This window comes from Engystomops pustulosus, chromosome 1 (genome assembly GCF_040894005.1).
Source record: "Engystomops pustulosus chromosome 1, aEngPut4.maternal, whole genome shotgun sequence".
Lineage (NCBI taxonomy): Eukaryota > Metazoa > Chordata > Amphibia > Anura > Leptodactylidae > Engystomops > Engystomops pustulosus.
In genome coordinates, this window is record NC_092411.1 from 228376892 (window position 1) to 228396959 (window position 20068).

Consider the following 20068-nt stretch of genomic DNA (forward strand, 5'->3'; position numbering starts at 1 on the left):
CGCGCCGCAACTCTGATTACACGCGCGCGCGGCTGAAGAAAACTACATTTCCCAGCAGCCCGTAGTCTGATGACGACTTCCGGCCGCGACCGGAAGTAATCGGGGAAACCGCGCAGCATCACTGGGAGCCGTGGGACGCGGACCGGTAGCCGCTTCTAAGGGGGATGGGCTCCCCATTAAGGTATTTAAAGCAGGTAGATCACTATGATCTGAGGTCTAGTTGTTCAAGTGACTACGGCTCCAGTATCTGCATCTAAATCTTCCGCTGTCTACTATGACTGACGAAGTTAACCCAATCTTCCTGCACCCTCCAGTATCTGTAAGTGGGCTAATTGCAGGGGATATTGCCACTATGTATGCAATGTTGTGGGTTATTAGTCTCCTATATTTGCCTTTTAGGAAAAAGACCTGGGGTCTAAGGGGAAAGGCAAGGAGGAGAAGGGGGATAAGGCTAGCAGGCCTGAAAGACCCGAGAAATCGGATAAAACCAGGACCAGAAAATGTAACATGTGTAACCATTCTATGCCAGATTCATATAAGAAACCAATATGTAAAGTATGTATTGATAACTTCATGCGAGAGGAGAAATCATCCTTCCTAGACGAGCTCAAAGGGTTCATAGAAGAGAAGGTGGTCTCATCTATTGCCGCTGCTACATCTAGGGCTCCCCCGTGTAAAAAGCCCAGATTGGAACTGGGGTCGTCACCATCCGAGGCAGGAAGTGATTCAGAGACTCCTTCTTGTTCTGTAATAGAGACGGAAGACTCCTTAAATCCCCAGGATTTTGTAAAATCCACTGAATCCAGACATCTTTTCCCAATAGATGAATTGGATGATTTATTGAAGGCCATCAGACAGACATTAAAAATTGAGGATGTGGTCGTACCCCAATCTAGAGAAGATGAGCTGTTTGGTGGGTTAAAAGCAAAGCGCCAGAGGGTGTTTCCCTTAAATGACACCCTCAAAGAGTTAGTGTACGAAGAGTGGAAGGAACCAGAGAAGAGGATCCTTATATCAAAAAACTTTAGGAAGAGATTGGTCTTTGAGCCTGAAGACTCTAAACTATGGGATTCCTGTCCCAAAGTGGATGTGCAGGTCACTAAAATAGTAAGGAAGACAGACCTGCCGTTTGAGGACGCAGCGCAGCTTAGAGACCCCATGGACAGAAAATCTGACTCTCTGCTGAAAAAAGCTTGGGAAACATCCATGTGGGGTCTGAAATCAAATTTAACGGCCACCTCAGTCGCGAGGAATCTCCTGTATTGGCTAAATGAGCTCGAATCTCATATTAAAGAAGGAACTCCCAGAACTACAATTTTGGAGAATTTCCCTCTATTAAAATCAGCAACGTCCTTCTTAGCAGACGCAGCAGCTGAAGGTGTACGGTTCTCTTCAAAAGAAGGAGCCCTGACAAATGCTTCAAGAAGGGCGCTGTGGCTGAAGCAGTGGAGTGGGGATATCCGCTCAAAAACAAAGCTATGTGGTCTTCCCTTTTCAGGCGAATTTGTCTTTGGCCCTGAACTTGACACCATCTTGGAAAGGGCATCAGATAAGAGAAAGGGTTTCCCGGAGAATAAGCCAATACCCAGGAAGCAGCCCTTTCGGGACTTTAAAAGCCAAAGAGAAGAATACAAAGATAAGGGGAAAAGGGGTCGCTGGAGCTACCCGAAAGGAGGAAAAGGTAAAGGGTTTCTCTTTTCAACATCATCCGATCCCAACAGAAACAAAAAACAGTGACGCCATAGTAGGAGGAAGATTATTGAAGTTCAGAGAGGAATGGTTAAAAATCACCTCAAATCCTTGGGTTCTAGACATCCTTCTTCAGGGATACAAGATAGACTTCAAGAAGCTTCCTCCTACCAGTTACCTACCACCCTCTCCCCATACATCAGAAATGTCCCACTATCTAATCTGGCAAGAAATATCATCTTTATTGTCTTCTGGAGTTATTTCCCAGGTTCCTCAGGAACAAGAAAAGCAAGGATTTTATTCTTCTCTTTTTCTTGTAAAGAAGCCGAACGGATCGAACAGGCTGATAATCAACCTGAAACGACTCAACGACTTCATCGTCTACAACAAGTTCAGGATGGAGTCGGTAAGGTCTGCCACCCACATTATCCACAAAAATGCTGTAATGTGCACTATAGACCTAAAGGACGCATATTATCACGTCCCCATTCACCCGTCTTCACAAAAGTTCCTAAGGTTCTCTGTTTTTTCTCCGGGGGGTTCCACGTTACATTTTCAATTTCGTGCACTCCCCTTTGGCATATCTTCAGCCCCCAGAACCTTCACCAAGGTGATGATAGAGGTGGTGGCGTTCCTAAGACAGCAGGACATACTGATTATTCCATATCTAGACGACCTGCTGGTTATTGGACAAAACAAACAGAACCTAAATTTCCTCAAGAAACATCACAATAGGAACTTTAGAAAGACTGGGCTGGATCATAAATTACCCAAAATCAGATCTATCACCAGCCACAGTAAAGAAATTCCTGGGAGTAAATTTAAACTCATGCTTACAAATGTCATTCCTTCCACAGGAAAAGAGGGCTCATATCAAGGAGGAGTTAAGAAGGTTCCGGAGAAGGTCTCTTATCTCCATCAGGGGTGCTATGAAGGTCCTAGGACTATTAACAGCATGCATCTCCTCAGTGGCCTGGTGCCAAGCCCATACTCGAGTTCTCCAGAAATGGGTTCTAAGATCCTGGAACAGGAGTTCGAAGGGACTGGACAAAAAGGTATCAATCCCCGCGTCAGTCAAGGAAGATCTCAAGTGGTGGCTGATGGACACAAATCTAGACAGGGGAATCTTCTGGAGGAACAGTCCGTATATCACCATACAGACAGACGCCAGCAAGAGCGGTTGGGGAGCAGTGCTTCCTCAAAAGTTGACGCAGGGCTCCTGGACAGAGGAGATCTCCAGAAGGTCGTCCAACTATCGAGAACTAAGGGCGGTTTGGGAAGTGCTCAGCTCAAACACTGCTCAATTGGCAGGACATCACGTGTTGATACTGTCCGACAACACCACGACAGTATCATACCTGAAGAGGCAAGGGGGGAACCAGATCCCCATTACTGATGTCTTTAACAAGACAAATATTTTTGTGGGCAGAGGACCATGTCCTATCAATCTCGGCTACCCATCTAAAGGGAACAGAGAACACCAGGGCGGATTTCCTCAGCCGAAGGAAAATACTTCCCAACGAGTGGTGCATAAAAGAGGAGATATTCCAGTATCTATCCTCTCTTTGGGGAGAACCTCAAATAGACTTGTTTGCGACAAAAAGAAACTCCAAGTGTCGACACTTTTTTTCCTTAGAAAAAGGGGAGACAAAAGATCGTCTGGATGCATTCTCCCACTCTTGGAACACCACTCTCGCCTACGCCTTCCCCCCTATTCCCCTGATCGCCAGAGTATTGGAGAAAATTTATCTAGAGAAGACACAGACCATATTTGTGTGCCCAAATTGGCCCAAAAAGAGCTGGTACCCGATTCTGAAGCGGATGTCCACTCAGGACCCAGTCATACTACCAGTGTCAGAAGATCTCCTGGTACAGGGTCCAATATCCCATCCAGATCCAGGAAGACTCCAGTTATCAGCATGGATCCTGAATCGGACTATATGAAGTCCCAAGGACTATCCTCTGCTGTTATAAACACCCTGAAGGTTCTTAACTTCCTTCAAAAGGGTTTGGAGTTGGGACTTTCCACAAGTACTTTAAAGGTCCAGGTATCAGCCCTAAGTGCGTTCTTCGATCAACCCCTCATCGAGCACAGGTGGGTGAAAAGATTCATTCTAGCAGTCTCTAGATTAAAACCCCAGGTCCTTAAAAGGACTTCTTCATGGGATCTTTCTCTGGTCTTAAATGCTTTAATTAAGCAGCCTTTTGAACCAATTTCTTCTGCTAGTGTAAAAAACCTGACACTGAAAACAGTTTTTCTGGTAGCAATCACCTCAGCAAGGAGACTAGGTGAACTCCAGGCAATTTCTATCAAGGAACCCTATATGAGGGTTCTTGATGATAGAATTATTCTCACACTGGACCCAAATTTCATCCCAAAGGTGGTCTCGGAGTTCCATAGAGGTCAAGAGATCATATTACCTTCCTTCTGCAAGAATCCGTCCTCAGAAAGAGAACGCGAATGGCACACTCTAGATGGGAAAAATAAGGGGAGGAAGGCGTCCAAGGCAACCATCGCTAGATGGCTAAGGATGGCGATATCTTCTTGTTACGACATCCAAGAGATTCCAGTACCATCAGGAATAAGGGCACATTCCACAAGAGCCGTATCCACCTCCTGGGCAGAGAAAAGAGGGGCCTCCTTAGAACAGATCTGCAAAGCAGCAACTTGGACTTCCTCTTCTACCTTCTCAAAACACTATAGACTTGACTTGCCCTCCTCGAAGGATCTGTCCTTCGGGAGAAAAGTGCTTCAAGCAGTGATCCCTCCCTAAAAGACTACTCATATTGTAAGTCTCCAGGTGGGCCGTCATGGGGGACGAAGTGGAAAGAATGAATTAGTTACTCACCGGTAATTCCATTTCCATTAGTCCACCATGACGGCCTATAGTTTCCCTCCCTTGCTTGTTATAGGTTATGTGGTATTCACAATGATGAAACTGTATGTGATGAAAACATATAAATAAATCATTGTTGCATCTTCCTCAGTGTGGTTATTTTGAAGTCACTGGCGGGAGGATGCGGGGAGGGGAATTTAACCTCTCTTCTTCCTGTCCCTACAGAGGTCAAGGGGCATCCTCCAGGTGGGCCGTCATGGTGGACTAATGGAAATGGAATTACCGGTGAGTAACTAATTCATTCTTTCCTGACTTCTACAAGACTGTGATCATATTAAAGGCATCATGACCACAATCCATAGAAAGTACACTACACTGGTATGTCACAGGAATGAATGCCCGAGAGACTACATGGAAAAAGTCTTCGACTTTTATCCACAAAAAATCTTCTCCAGCAAATTCTATGACCAGGATGAAGAGTACAGCTATAATATATCTGTGTATAATAATAATATACATTTTGAGCATCAGGTGGCACTACACCATGTACAAAGATTGTGGCTTGTGGGATAATCTTCTACCGTGACAGTCTCAATTACCAGATGCACTGCCCCCCCCCCTCCTTGTCAAATTATTATTTTTTAAAGTACAAGTCATAGAACAGAGCAGGAATATAGTCTATACAGGACCCTGCCTGGCATCCATTGCATTCCCCAGAATTATTGAAAGGCTGGAACCTCTTAGCAGATGTTTAGTCAGAGATATTACCCCCCCTTCCCCCACTGTGGGCATCTACCACCAGAATGAAGGTCTGTATGCAAATGAGCCTGCGGTCCATAGGTGTTAATGGAGCCTGGAGCCCCTCGGGCTCATTTTCATACAGACCTTCATCCTGGTGGTAGATGTCCTTTAAATTAAGTCATTTCCCTTTAGTTACAGTTATGACTAGTACAACAATCTTCATGTATTTGTTTTTCATGGCCTCTTTCCTTCTAAAATCAACTGTTCAATTATGCTTATAAGTCAGTAGAGCTCTGGGGGCGTTACCAGAGCTCCTATGTACTGTAGTCTCACCGGCTGCACAGTTACTGTCTCAACCTCCCCCCTGCTCCCTCAGCACCTCCCTTTCCCTCTGCCTGATGTAATCTCACACAATGCGAGGGAGAAGGTAACGCCCCTCAGAGCCATTCTAGTTTATTAGCATTATTTTAAACGTTGATTTTAGAAGGAAGGAGGCCAAACGTAATAAATATAAGATTACCAAAGTCTTGGTGCCTGGATCTATGAGTAAGTGCCTCTGGTTTTTCATAATGGTTTTTGATGGTAGATTTCTTTTAAAGTATACCACATTTCTTTCTTTTTTTATTATTGGTCACTTTTTCATAAATTCTGTGCCATTTTAGGACGCATTTTTGGTCAGTTTTGATAAATCTCCCCTAAAGAATAAAACCTTTCCTGATGGGGCAGTTTTGTGGGTGTATATAATATCCTAAATGTATTCTGATATCTGTGAATTTCCCAATTTCTGTCTTTGACATTCCATGACCTGATGTTTTTGCTCCTTTTTCCCCAGAAGCATTGTGCTTAGCTTATCTTTATTCCTTTCTCTTAGGCAATGCGGCTGCACTTCTGATAATCTCTGCCAAGGATTCCTTTGGTTACAATAATCTCTTTCTCTATCTCCTCCTGATTGTCCTTATACTGGAGCTGATCCTATCTGTGATATTCATCCTGATGCATACAGGTGAGCACATCCGCCACACACCATCTGTGAAATTCCTCTTCACTGCTGCTACAAAACCCTACGCACCAAAAAGCCCTGTGTAGACCGGCTCAAAAGTAAACTTGCCCTGTGACATCTGCCCTTTTCTCTTGTTGAGACTAAGTTTTTGTGGAAAGAAAAATTTTGGGAAAAGGAAACAGGAAGTGTTAACAATTGAAAGTAGATCATTAAGTTTCCATGTTTGTTTAGAACTCCAAATATCCTGGAGTGGTAAGGGCAGGAATGTGCATCCACTGGAAGCTTTGATGAACCTGGAATTGGTTCACATTTAAAATGGAATCTAATACAGGGGATAAACCTATTGTAATAAAACCTTTGTAGCAGCACCGAAATACTTTTTATTCTACTACTTTATCTCTCCAGCCTTCTTTACTATTCCAGGAATGAAAAGTGTTTCCTCCCTCCTGATCACAGTAGTTCTTTGATGTACGTTTATACCCTCTCAGGGCTGTTATCTGTAGAGATGAAGATTTCTACTATTACCTGCTAAGTATATGTCCCTCAGGCTTATAGAAATGTCCCAGGAGCGAGCGTTGTGGAAAGTGTCGACAGATGCAGTGCCGTGCTCCTATTGCCCTCTGCTTTATTTCTGGACTTGTCTACTCCCAGCGACTGGTATACTAAGTATAGATTTACTAAAGTGTGCGCCTTCTAGTAACTGACCTATGGAAGGCCTGACCCTTTGATTTAATCTTTGTATATAACTAGGTGTCCTTAAAAGCCTACTGCTATATTGGTCTCTGACCATAAAAGGGAAGTCTATAGTATGGTGTGATGTTTTATTATTGTACTGTAAGTGTTGGAGGGATTACTCATTGTGTATTTTATGTATCCTGGGGAGCTACATGAAGAAAATCTCTCACCCAACCAACAAGAGCCTGACAAGAACGCCAAATTATCAGTTTGCTTTGGGAGTAGACTCCTTTACCCGAATCCTTGCTCATGTTTTCTGGCTCTTTTGATTGGCTGAGATTGCACAGACTATATCAATTTTTAAGGGTTTTTCCACTAACTGAACTTTTCACCTAACTTTCCATCCACTTAACAAGGTACGAATGTGTCTTTTTTGGGTAGTCAGACTGCTAGGACCCACAGCAATTGTGAGAATAGCAGCCCACAAGTTCCGTATGTGCCACATATGAATGGCGTACTAGTGTGGATTGCCAATTAAGGCCACCTTAAAGGCATGTGGAGAATTGAAGCCATAGATGCACCACTTTGGAACTCTGGGAAGTATGCAAATACGTTTTCCAAGTTGTTAAATGGAAAACAGTGCCTCCTTTTGCTACCTTGAAAGGCAGCCCCCTTAACACCAAGTATGACCTACAAGAAGTCTGTCGAAACGGTTCTGTCTACAGTTGGGAGTCTGTTCCTTCTGCAATAGATATTCTGGTTTGGGTTAACCCCACATCATGTTTTTAGACTTCTTGTAGGTCATACTTTGTGTAAAGGGGGCTGGCTTTCAAGGTAGCAAAAGGAAGAATTGTTTGCCATTTAACACCTTGGAAAACGTATTTGCATACTTCCTGGAATACTAGTGCACATGCTCGACCAGCGCTCCATTCAGGTCTATAGGGCTTCAGGACATGGCAGTCCCATAACGTTGCCCAATTTACCCCTTTTAAATGTCTCAAATCTGTATCACTCTTCCGTAGTCTTGCCTGTGCATTATGCACTTTTATTACACTTACTCCTAATATTAAAATATGTGCCATAAAGGTAATCTCCCATTTGCAGTGGACATTGAACTGCCCACCACTTCAGCTTCAGACACTTTCTACTCTCAGTATTTGCTAATTTATTTTTTCCAGCTATTTGAGCAATTAACAAGATCAAAGGATATTTTCTCAGCCTAGATGAAACACTTTAGGTTATGTAGTGTCTAGTGGGGATATAGCCAGATATGTGGGAGGTCGGGGTTCTCCTAAATTACTCATATTTTTTTTTTTATACATCTCGAGGCTCAAATCTGTCAGACTTTCTCATATTTCAAATATTGGCGATATCAGTAGGATGCATTTAATTAGCGTCCAGACATTTACTGAGACTGAGATTTATATGCTCTGACTGCAAGTGTATACTTAAAGGAAATCTATCATCAAAATCAAACCCGATAAACCAGTGGTGCTTCTCATAGATACTGTGGTAATCTTATGTATATTATGCATGACCTCCTTCATTCTCAAATAAACTTTTTCAGTTCTGCTAATGAGCCTTAAGGGCTACTGGGGGTGTTACCAGAGCTCCTCTGTGGTCACATATTCACAGGCTGTAATATGGTGCAAGGAGCTCTTTCCCCTCTATTTAGTGTAGATCACATATTTTACATAGTTTAATTCCCAGCACTTTCACTGATCAACTGATATTTGACATTCCTAAAGTTACTAGTCCTTGTATCTCTCACAAATACTGTCCATCGCTGTGCATAGCAACCATGCAGACTTTTGCTTTGTTTTACATTAGGTTATTACAATATTTGGCTTGGTTGCTATAGTCAACACTGACCTAAAGGTAGTCTACCAGCAGCTTTGGCAATACAAACTGTAATTATTATGTGTCACCCACAATATTGAGAGTGCTACAGAAGCTGAACCACAATCATTCCAGCTGTTATGTCAGATCTACTGCAAGAATAGCAGAAATATTGTGCCATTTGGCTAGTAGATTGCAAGACACATTACAGCTCACTTAAAGGGGTTGGCATTTTATACTTGCCCTGTTAATTTGTTAGAAGACCTTAATAAGGTCCCCTATATTATACTAGTTCTGTTTAAAATTGGCTGGGAGCCGCAGTTCAGCTAACTGTGCAGAGCAGGACTCAGGATTTCTGACGACGTGCACATCCGAATGTCCCTCTAACCACTGATATGAGTGGTTCTTAAGCAGGGGGAATTCAGATAGTAATGACCGGGTGCAAATTCCAAACTTACCGTATGTACTAGAGTATAAGCCGAGTTTTTCAGCATCCTCTGTACTCACCTTTCCGACACCCCCGCAGGTCCTGCTGGAGGGCAGGTATTGGCTGTCTATATGCTGGGGGGGGGGGGGGGGGTATGTAACCAATGCATTTCCCACCCTCAGTATAGGTGTTCAATTTCTACTGTTAAACTTTGGTGTCTCTGCTTATACTTGGGACGGCTTATACTCAAGCATAGACGGGTAAACAGGGAACATGTGATGTGGGTGACCCTTTTAATGATTTACCCTGCTTAAAGAAGCCCTGTCAACAAAATCGTAATCCAGGAACTGTTAGTTTGGGGGGGCACAAGTCCTCCCCATATCCCCTAAAATTAGTGAGACCCTGTGTACCTCAATTTGCATATCAGAAAACCGCCTGTAACTATCATTCTTTGGCCCTCTCTCATCCTGGATATGACTTTCTCCTCTCCCAGTGAACCCCGTACCCCATTTTTTGACTGACAGCCCTGTCTCTTCAAATCACTGCCATGCCTCCTTGTACTTGAGGGCCGTCTGCTAATATTCAACTACAGACTTATAGAGCTCTATTTACTTATAGGACATATTGTGTACATTTTTTTACACAGTGCCTTTTGACACATCCGTGTCATGTGACCAGGATAATGTCATCTAAGGTTCTATACCATTTATAATTTGCAAAATATACCCCATGTATGTATCTGATCACAGGAAATCACAGCTGCCTCCATGGAGGATGGGTAGGAGTTAAAGGGCTTCTACCACCAGGATGAAGGACTGTATGCAAATGAGCCTGAGGAACTCCAGGCTCAATAGTTGTTAAAGGACATCTACCACAAGGATGAAGGATTGCAAACCAAGCACACTGACAAACTGGTGTGTGGTCCATCTGCAAGGATCCGCTCTTCTTTAAGCTTCCTATGGGCTTGATTTTAAGGAAAAAGTTTTTTTCTTTTTTTTTTTAAAGGCTTTTAAAGACAGGGCATAGAAGCGAAGACAAGATTGGATCCTGCCAGATGGGTCATACACCGGTATGTCAGTGTGCTTGGTTTATAATCCTTCATCCTGGTGGTAGATCTCTTTAAGGGAGCCTGGAGGCCCACAGGCTCATTTGCATACAGTCTTTCATCCCGGTGGTAGATGTTTTCAAAATACATTTGAGACATGTTTCAAGTCCACACCACCGCTACGACCGCCATTCCTGCTCCACGGTGCCCCCATTGCTATATGCAATACCTCAAGCCCCATTACGATTTACAAACGGAGTCTGATGAAGATCTAATGTAGACCGAAACGTCACATTTGAAGTTTGTGAAATAAATAATCCTAAACTTGCAACTCAACAGTGTGACTGGAGTCCAGAGGTCGCATTAACGCCTCACCAAGCGTCATAGACGCATGTTGAGGCGCTATTACTCCCCAAAATAATTGCCATGCGTCAAAGTACGCTTGGCAATTATTCCTTGTAGCGCACAGGCGGAGCGGTCCGGCACGCTCGTTGGTGTCTCTGCTGCTGAGCGGGGTGTTCTGTCAGTGTGAGCTGAGAGGCGGCACTCACACACGGCATCTCGTGCACCTCGCTGCTGTCGGCTGCCTTGGCTGCGGACCCATGCGGGGGAGTGATTTGCGGAGGTCCAGAGCATGAGTGGCGTTTGCAGATCCTCCTCCAGGAGCTGAACGCCGCCATATACATCAGTGACCTGGCAGCCCACCATAGATTGCACCTCTGCAAATACTTATGCCTAGCACAGCTGTGGCTTTGTTACTATTGTATCCTATAAACCCAATTCATTCACTTCTCCTAGACAATTGTAGCGAACCCTCAGCTGTGGGAAGTGTTAACGCTCAGAAAAAGGGTTGGGGACACTCATAACCTTTCCTGTGGTTGTGTGGGCAGCTCTTTCATGATTTTTCACAGCTGAGGGTTTGGTACAAGTGTCAGTGGTTCTTTGGAAGCAGCAGGAATCCCATCTACAATACAGAACAATGTGACAAACCCTCCGATCTGACTTGTTATGTTGAGATTGTTGGACATCAGTTTTATCCACATGGTTTTATAAGTAGAAAAAGATCTGATGTTGCAATAGAACTACCACTCTTATCCTGCTCAGGTCTTGCTGGGAGTTGTAGTTCTTCCCGTATCTTGGACAAGGCCAATTCTTTTTCTTGAGGACTTTGGTCCTGTACATTGCTGAGATGGTCATATGGATTAATGTATGTTATATGTAGAGCGTCTCTCTACATATATGCCAAGGTCCTAATCAGAGGCCGCATTTTCGCCTCACCAAGCGTCATAAACGCATAATGGGGCGCCATTACTCCCAAAAATCCCCTGTAGCGCACAGGCTGAGCAGGACACAGGATGCAGTGTCTTCAACACCGATAACAAAGTTTCTTTCACATTGCTGATGTTAAGCATCGTGTAAGGGACTTTGTTATTGGATGCCCTTCTACCATGCGGGCTATTAGCTGTGTATTGAACACAGCTAATAAAGTCTATTGTATAAAAGGAATCTGTAGTCATAGTATGGTCCACTGCCCAGATTTGCTAGTAAGAAAGGGTAGTACAGTGCTATGTTGTATCTGTAATGATTTTCTTGCTATTCATCTATTAACACTGTATATGCCTAGGAGTTATTTATATGTATTGCTGAAAATTTGATACTCCTCCTCGGCTAAAAATACTCCTCAAAAATGGTGAAAGGAGTATTATTACTCTTCTGGAAAAAAGTTAGTGCGACCTCTGCTGGAGTCCTATATTTTTCTACATGATACGGGGTTGGGACCCTCTCCAGAGCACCTGGATCCTCTAATTAAATCAGTGTGCAGCAGAAATCCGATTTTTACTCAAGTAAACACCAGACCCTGCATCAGTCATGAGTAGTCCGGTAGGTTTACATGGATTAGTGTATTAACCTGTATAATTTTAGCATTTTATACAAATGAAGGACTCTTGATATGGAGTAAGAGCACCTGAAGAGCGGTTATCTTTAGAAGCTGCATCAAAGCCATCTCCATTTTATTGTTGGTTGATAGGGTTCTATGGGAACCTGTCACTAGCTGTATTTGTGTTGACAGGTTCCCTCTAAGTTTTTTAATAAGTGTCCCATCTCTTTATAGTGAAAGCCCCCATGTATTAAAGAAAATTATGGGGAGAACCTATTAGATTTTTTGTAACAGAATTTGATTTTCCCTCAAGATGATTTTGTGGTAACCGTGCACACAGTGCAGAATCTTTGCTTATGGACTTTATCCATCTGTTTTCTGCTGCAGATTTCTCCATTCCAAATGTGGGAAGCTCCACACTAATGGGCTGTCTTGGCTGTCAATCTATCTGTGTACTTGCAAATTTACATTCTAGTAACTTATAAGAGTCAGAGGAAGTGTTCATTCCATGAATATATCCATTGTAGTGATTATTGGGATTTACTATATATTTGTCTCCTGTGCGGAGGAGTAAAGGATCAGCAGATATGGTGGCATAGTATGGTTAGTGATCAAGCCACTGGGCTAAATATCATTTGCCAATTTTCCATTTCTAATAGATCAGAAAGATAATTGGACAGTGTAAAGAAAGTAAAAGTCAATAGTGGTAAATGGTAAATGTTCCCATGAATGACAGACGGTGCACTGGCCGAACACAGTTCTCAGGTTAGGACTTTATGTACTACATATCACAAATATGCTGAGAGTTCCTGTTACCACACAAATAAGAAGTGCATGCACAGTATTTTTTTTTTTTATTTCCTCACTGAAATCCAGCCAGTGCATGGTCCGGAGCTCTGCGCATGCGCACCAATGCAGTGTAGCCGATGTAGTACACCTTGCTTCCCTGCGCATGTGCTATAGGTACCACACCAGTCCAATGAAGCCGGATATACTACTGGGCAAGTATAAAGGTTTATTTTTGCCATGGAGGAACTCAAAACGGACCACAAGGATCTGTTGGTTTAGTGGTTTTAAATCGCCTTGACATGTGGGTTTTTTTTTTTTTTTTTTTTTAAAGCTTCATAATTTGCATTTTTATAGCACTGTTTTGCTCTTACTATGAAATCTCTTCATGGTGTTTTAACATCAAAATCATGGCAAAAAATGCAGACGTTCTCTATAAATGCTGCCATTATCTGTGTGGGTAATGGTGGGGGGCACGTTCATTTTATTTTAGACCGCTTTGATGGTGACCTTTCGTTTAGTATCCTAACAGCTTTCCAAGTGTAAAAATTATACACAGTAGCGTTGTAGTACTCTAACAGGTAAGTTACTGTTCTTACACTATTTTTGTATTCCTGTAACCGTGTAAGACTCTTACATCTTATCTGGTTTGTGTTTGGGACCCCTATTGTTGTCTTTAATATTGTTTATTTGTTTGTTTTACATTCTCCTTGAAAATCCTCGCTTTACTTTGATGTTATCCCTTTTACTTTGATTGTTTTCGCTTTTTGGACTTTGAAGGTTGTATTTTGTTTTGCAAGTGAAAACCCATCCAAGGCAAAGACTGGTTTTGATTTCTATACAATCCTGAACTTCAAAGACTCCATGCTTTTTTTCCCTCTACTCTTACATCCCTGGTGTTTTAGAAAGAGAAGTGATCATCCTTTTTCTGATCAGTGTCCTTTACCATTTAATTGGACAAACATCTCACTAAGTAGTTGGCTTTTGTCATTGAAGGTGTTTGAAGTTGACTCTCTCCCCATTCCTTGCTGTGCTTGAATGAAATAAGCTTTTAAAATTAGGGTTTTCACACCTGCTACACGAGAAGACTATTCTATTTTATGTTCTTTAAGGCTTGTTTGCAATACAGCTCAACTCTACATCATCTTATCAGCCTATGCCGATACTTAACTCTACAGTGTATGTAGTGTTATATTATATATAGCATTCATCACATCAATTGCATCCTAGGAGTGTATCTTTCAGGATTGCATAGGCGTAGTGGACTTATCTTATTTTTAGATTTCATTCTCTAACTTATCAATGTCGATAGACCTACCTATCCATAATGGTTGAATTTCCATTAGCTGAACTGTGTCTGCCACAGAATATTTGTTTTACTGCTTGCTCTCTTTCAATGTTACCGTGTCATATGAGCGTTTTATTCTCTATCTTTTCAGTGGGGACATAATGTGGACCAGATGACATAAGGAAGCAGTACTTACCACTAGTATCAACCAACACATTTTTGAAATTTTTATATAGCAACTAGAAAATATAAATTAAAAAAAAAAAAAAAAAAGGGATACAATTGACAATAAATTCTCACTATGAAAACCCATTAGTAACACATAAAGTACTACTAAAAGTAACCGATCAGACTATAAAATGCTAAGGCAATAGGGTTATTACCTTCTAGGTTCCAGAAACGATAAGTTTCTGTTTCTACAGGTTGACCCTAGTAATTGCTGATTGCTGGAACCTTTTGTGCTATTGGTTCAGTCAACAAATGCAACAGAAGTCTCCTATTTAATACAGTCTCCCTTGATTCCAACCCCTGACCCACAACTAATCCAACTCTCCTGATGAACTTATAAGCCTAGATTTGTTTTTATTCTAGTACCCTGAGATGCTACTCCAAGCATAGTGCACTCCACCACCAGTTGATAGAAAAAAAACCTTGCAACCAACTCCTGATACTAAACAATCTTAGGAAATGCAAAACGTAGAGTCTACTGTAGCCTTTAGGTGCTTGCACATTGTGAGGCCAGTCCAATTTCTGGTTCACATACGCCGTCTGTAGCAAGCAACGGTATAGCGATAAATGGAGTCATCTTTATTACAAATGCACCCGATAAGCACCGTGTCACTGGAGAATTTTTGTCAAAAGCAGTAATTGATATTGTGCCTAATGTCCACATTCTTTTTAGTGCAGACTGCTTGCACATGTATTTATAAAGTGATCACGACACGCTTTACCCAATGCGACACAAAATTCTGCACTGAAAAGGCCGTTCCAGTGCATAATCAGACCTTGCACCACATTTATCATGCACTGTCTGACAAAAGTGTCACACGTTCCCTGTTCATGAATCTGCCGCCCTCTGCACACTTCACAGGCAAACTGCACCTTGTCCAGTTTGTACAGTTTTTTGATAAATTAAGGAATACATTGCCACCCTCCCATAGTATTGAATGGAGTGAAATGACACCTGCTTGTCCTGCCACTTCACCCTTTAGTGAGAATGGGATTCCCCCATTCTCTGGATGTCTTGTCTCCCTTTGGGGGATGTACATATACGGCCGACGGAGTGGTAGGGTGCCGCCCTGTACCAATCTGTAGCCGGGGAAAAGATAAGACATGTCCTATATTGCCCCGTAATACGGTGACGTGCACCACGTATCTCTGTTCCCCACCGCTGTCGCGTGCCCGCCATGCTTCAGTACAGCGGGCAGAGGTTTGTGTGAATTTAGCCTTCTACTGTGGATGGGATAACTTGCATACATTTTAGAACCTTTGCTTGAACCAATCCCCTGTGTGTACTCCCATACTGCTCTTCTGGTTGTTAAAAATTCTTTGCATCATACATACATACTCAGGTTTTTTATATATTATATTATATTATATATTATATTTTCCTCTTCCGCTCTGGGGTTGTCAAAGCCTTTTCATAACCTCCATTTTTCTTATTTCCTTTCTTGAAATTACTGACTGTTTATTTTCATGGGCAATTGAGTTAATTGCCGTAATTCCATTTCTCATTCCTTCTCTCTAGGACGTTGGTTTCCCAGATTTGTTGATCCGGTACAATCTGCCCTTTTTGTGTGTATAACAATGGTTTTAGTGCAGTTGTGTCTCACATATGGCGGTCAGCCTTGAGATTCCATGAATGCAATGTTTGTACAGATGTGATTGTAGAGAGTGCATCAGATGCCAAGATTACAGTGCCATAAACCGGTTGTTGTTACAGGGGTTTACCAGTTATTGTGTAAATACAGCTAAATCATAGTGTAATGAAGCGGTATTCAACCTCCTCTGAACCTGCTGTGTTCGATCCATGCTTGTAGCCATAGTAACAGGTTGTAAATAAACAAAAAAAATTCCCATCAGATTAATTGTAGGAAATGCAATAAAATGTCGTCTTCATATTTGACATGAGAAATTTGGATTCCTTCAATCAAAATAGGTTGGTGACTCCTCTCAAGCCATTTACTACATGTAACTTTAAGAGGACTTGCAAGAAAGGTTTCCAGACGTAAAGTACTTGAGTAAATAAGACATCACAACATCCTGTCAGAGTTTCAAAGTCTGAGTCCTTTTAGTGTCAGTAAATGGGAACATTCTTGTATACATCCAGATGCCAAAAAAACTTGCATTGAATAGCATTGTAACAAGGGCAATAGATGTAAGAATTGTGTGTACTGAACACAAGACTCTCATGCCAATTTATTAGTGCAGTCAAGTACAACGTATATTCCTCAAGACTAGTCTTACTACCTACCTCCTGACAAAAACATCAAGGCTCTGGATTACAATTTTAGCTGGACATAAAATCAGTTTTTATTGCATTTTCATAGGACACATGTGAGATACAGAGAGCAGAGTTTCGGCCATCCAGTGCACTTTTTGAAGCCACTTCCTGAAGCCGATCTTCGCCAGCAAGCAGCTTGAGAATTGTCACTTGTTAGCCACAATATTGTTGTTTGATCATGAAAAATCGTTACAACTAAAGGCATGTGCCTTGGGATTTTTTGGATTAAAATGAATCTGTGCACGTGATTGTTGACTTAATAGAAAATGAGTAGGTAGTCTGCTATGGAACATGGGCTAAAAGCTCCCCATACCATGATGGGAAAGTCAATGAGGTTCACCGTTATCAGTGGAACTGGCCAATGATCTTTTGTGTGCATTGGGACCTGCAAACCAAAGGTTTCAGAAGATAGGGCTTTCTACTCACTGCTTATCTCACTAATGTTTGGGCTACAGCTTTTTGGACCTGTCCTTACAACAGCTAGCACTATGGGCTCTCACAATAGCTCACATTGTAACAAAAAGCACATGTTCATGTTTGGGTAGGCTTGGGCTGAGGAATGGCTTTAGTCAGTCTATGGAAATATATGTATGTAAGGGGTAAAATTTCTAAGTGAGGATAATTTAAAAAAAAAAAAAATCAGTGCACCTTTTTACAGCGCTGTTATGGGCAGTTTGTTTTCTTTTTCTTTCATGAACTCCATAAAGTAATAAACACTCATGTTCTAAAATGTAATATAGAATGGAGGAGGTAGGAAGGGACCACCAGCGACCGATGCAGTGGGGACTCTGCTGATTACTTTACAACCTGCTGTTTGATATTCGCACGCTTCTGTGGGAGTCCTTGTGAAACGCACAGTGCCAGGCATATACTCTTCTCCCACACAAGCGGGTGGTCTAGAGGAACAATGGTGGAAGGCTATGCTACTTTTACAAAGGAGGACAAAGGCGATTTAATAGGACGTTATATGTGGCATCATATATTGGGGAAGTGAAGTTCAGGAAAGTTCAGGAATTAGGTGCATTGAATGGATTTCACCCATGTTCATAATTCTATTTATCTATTGTATTTTCCCTTCCCCTGTAATACTACTTTACTTATAACTTGCCTAACCTGCTAAAAATGTGAAAATTCCTGCTTAACTGGAACATTTTATGAAGAGCTATATGCTTCTATATTACTCTTTTATGGAAGGTTTTTTAAATAATCCCTTTGATGGGTGTGGTTCAATGGTCAAATAATGATTTTTATTCAGGTGTAAAATCTCTGGAAATTAAGAATTCTAATTATTCTCATATCATTTTAAGTATGGCTGATCTGGTATTCAGAAATTGCAGAAAGCCGTAATGACTGTTCATTGAAAATCATTTTCTACTGGCTGTAGTGACTTTTATGGACAAATGTTCTCTCTTGCTTCCCGCTTCACTGTATCCTCCGAGTAGAATACTTACTAATATTAATACTGTTCTTCATAATCGGGCCCAGCAAGTGTGATCTTTGTCTATTGAGAAAAATATGGCAGCTTCTTTTCTATACCAGATCAGATGTTTCTCTTCCTCTGACTCCAATGAAAAGGTGTCCGAAGAAAATTGGAGGATCTTGGTGCATTTTGTGTTCATACTGAACTAGAAGACACCCAGCCTCTGCTGCCGTCCCCTGTGTCCTATTTTATTAACATAAGGCGAAGACTCCTCTGAGCACTGTGCATTCATATATCAGCACCCTTCCCTCAGGGGAGACTCTGGGCCTGTGCTTATAGACCCCCAAAATGCTTTATGTGGTGCAAGACAAAGCTACAGTATTATAAGATTGATCTGTCCTTTTTGTTTTTTAACCTCTAGTCATAATGATGGTGAGAGAACTTTACATAATCTAATATATTGCTTTGCTTTTCAGTGCAAATATACAAGTTCAATAAAAGTATGCCTAGACCAGACATAATAGAAGAAGAACAAATACATTCATTTCAAAGTCGCATCAACCCAGGAATTGGCTTCAGGTAACACTTCATGTTTTTGTCAAGAAATAAACATGGATGCATTTGCTGTTTTCCGTATCTACATGGTGAAGGCTAGTTTTTAACATTTATGAGTCACAGAACATTACTTGGAATCTGAGTAAATGGCCACCAATACCTTTTATAGTATATTTGTCGATAGATTGTTATGTAATATGATGTATTTTGCTGCATCCTTCATCAATGCTCTTATATTTTCATGTGCAGGGAAAGGGCAAGTCTTGAAGATGTGGTTGAAAAACAGGGCGACACCATAGAATACCTCCAGCGTCACAACGCTCTGCTTAGCCAACAGATTCTGGCTCTGACCCAACAACAGACATAAGAAGAATGCTAAATAATGGAACATGTGGCATGTCATGGTGATAAAAGATAATATACGAAGTTGCAATAAAGAAACCTCATTATCAACATGAAGTTTGACCTTCAAGACTTTCCAACTGATCTTTCTGTGTAGACAAAAGTACAGTGGGATTGTTAGTGATCTTATTATCCCCTTTAACAATATCTTTGCTTTATGGTTTTCCTGTACCCCCTTATAGGATGAAGTGTTTGCCCACTATTACAACCAGGTTTTTGTGTCTCTGCTTTCCAAACTCTGCAACTTTTGTAATCCAGATCATTTGCAATGTGTAGCTTTGTCTGCTGCTCCTGTGCAGAATGATGTCTCTAGGTACAGACAATCCCTGTGTCTTCTAATCCTGTAGTCCTCCTGTCATTTGTTCCATTTTCTTTTTTGCAACTTCCCTGCATTAGTAAGGAAGGTAGTATGAAGACAAGACCAGGTTTCTTTCTAGTCTCGATGTTTACCCATTTTAGAAGCCATAGACACAGAATAACGAGCCTACAATTCATGGTATTTTCAAATGTATTTTTCTTCTGATTCCTTGGAGCGGTTAGTAATTTGGTTGCAACTGTGAAAATGATTAACAGGTATTCCAGGAGTGATTATATTGAAAATCTAGTTCAGTAGAAGAACAGCTGGTGCCCGATTTCTGGGACCCTCACCCACCAGCTATTTGTGATGAGGCCATGGAGCTTATTTTAAAGCTCTGGTCTACCAAGTACAGGCAACACGTGATGTATACTTGATTGCAGGTTCGCCAAGTTTACTTGCATGGAACTTGATTGTGGATGACCACTTGACAAATAGTAGTGATGGGTATTTAGAGAAGCACCCTGATCGCAAGGTATTCCAGCGATGATGTGTTTAGTATTATCCCCATACGACAGCAGGGAAAAGGTTACAAGATGCATAACAAAGATTTAAAGGGAACCTGTTGACACATTTTTCACAAATGCAGCTAGTGATAGGTTGCCATGGAGCCCTATTAACAAACAT

The 20068-nt window shown here is 41.7% G+C and overlaps 2 protein-coding genes across 2 annotated transcripts in view; both read left to right on the forward strand.

Annotated features, from left to right (window-relative positions):
- The window catches only part of TMEM192 (transmembrane protein 192), a 37486-nt gene extending 18343 nt beyond the window's left edge, over nt 1-19143 (forward strand). The window contains exons 4-6 of the mRNA XM_072120242.1: nt 6139-6270; nt 18606-18708; nt 18934-19143. Of these exons, the coding sequence (XP_071976343.1) occupies nt 6139-6270; nt 18606-18708; nt 18934-19051 (353 nt within the window). The 3' untranslated portion in view covers nt 19052-19143. The remainder of the gene's footprint in view (nt 1-6138; nt 6271-18605; nt 18709-18933) is intronic.
- On the forward strand, nt 275-4808 carry LOC140133357 (uncharacterized). Its single transcript, XM_072153458.1, has 5 exons — nt 275-319; nt 400-1681; nt 2012-2095; nt 2425-3784; nt 4071-4808. Exons 1-5 carry the CDS (start codon nt 275-277, stop codon nt 4162-4164), a joined length of 2865 nt encoding a protein of 954 aa, XP_072009559.1. The 3' UTR covers nt 4165-4808.
- Nucleotides 19144-20068: the final 925 nt, after the last annotated feature.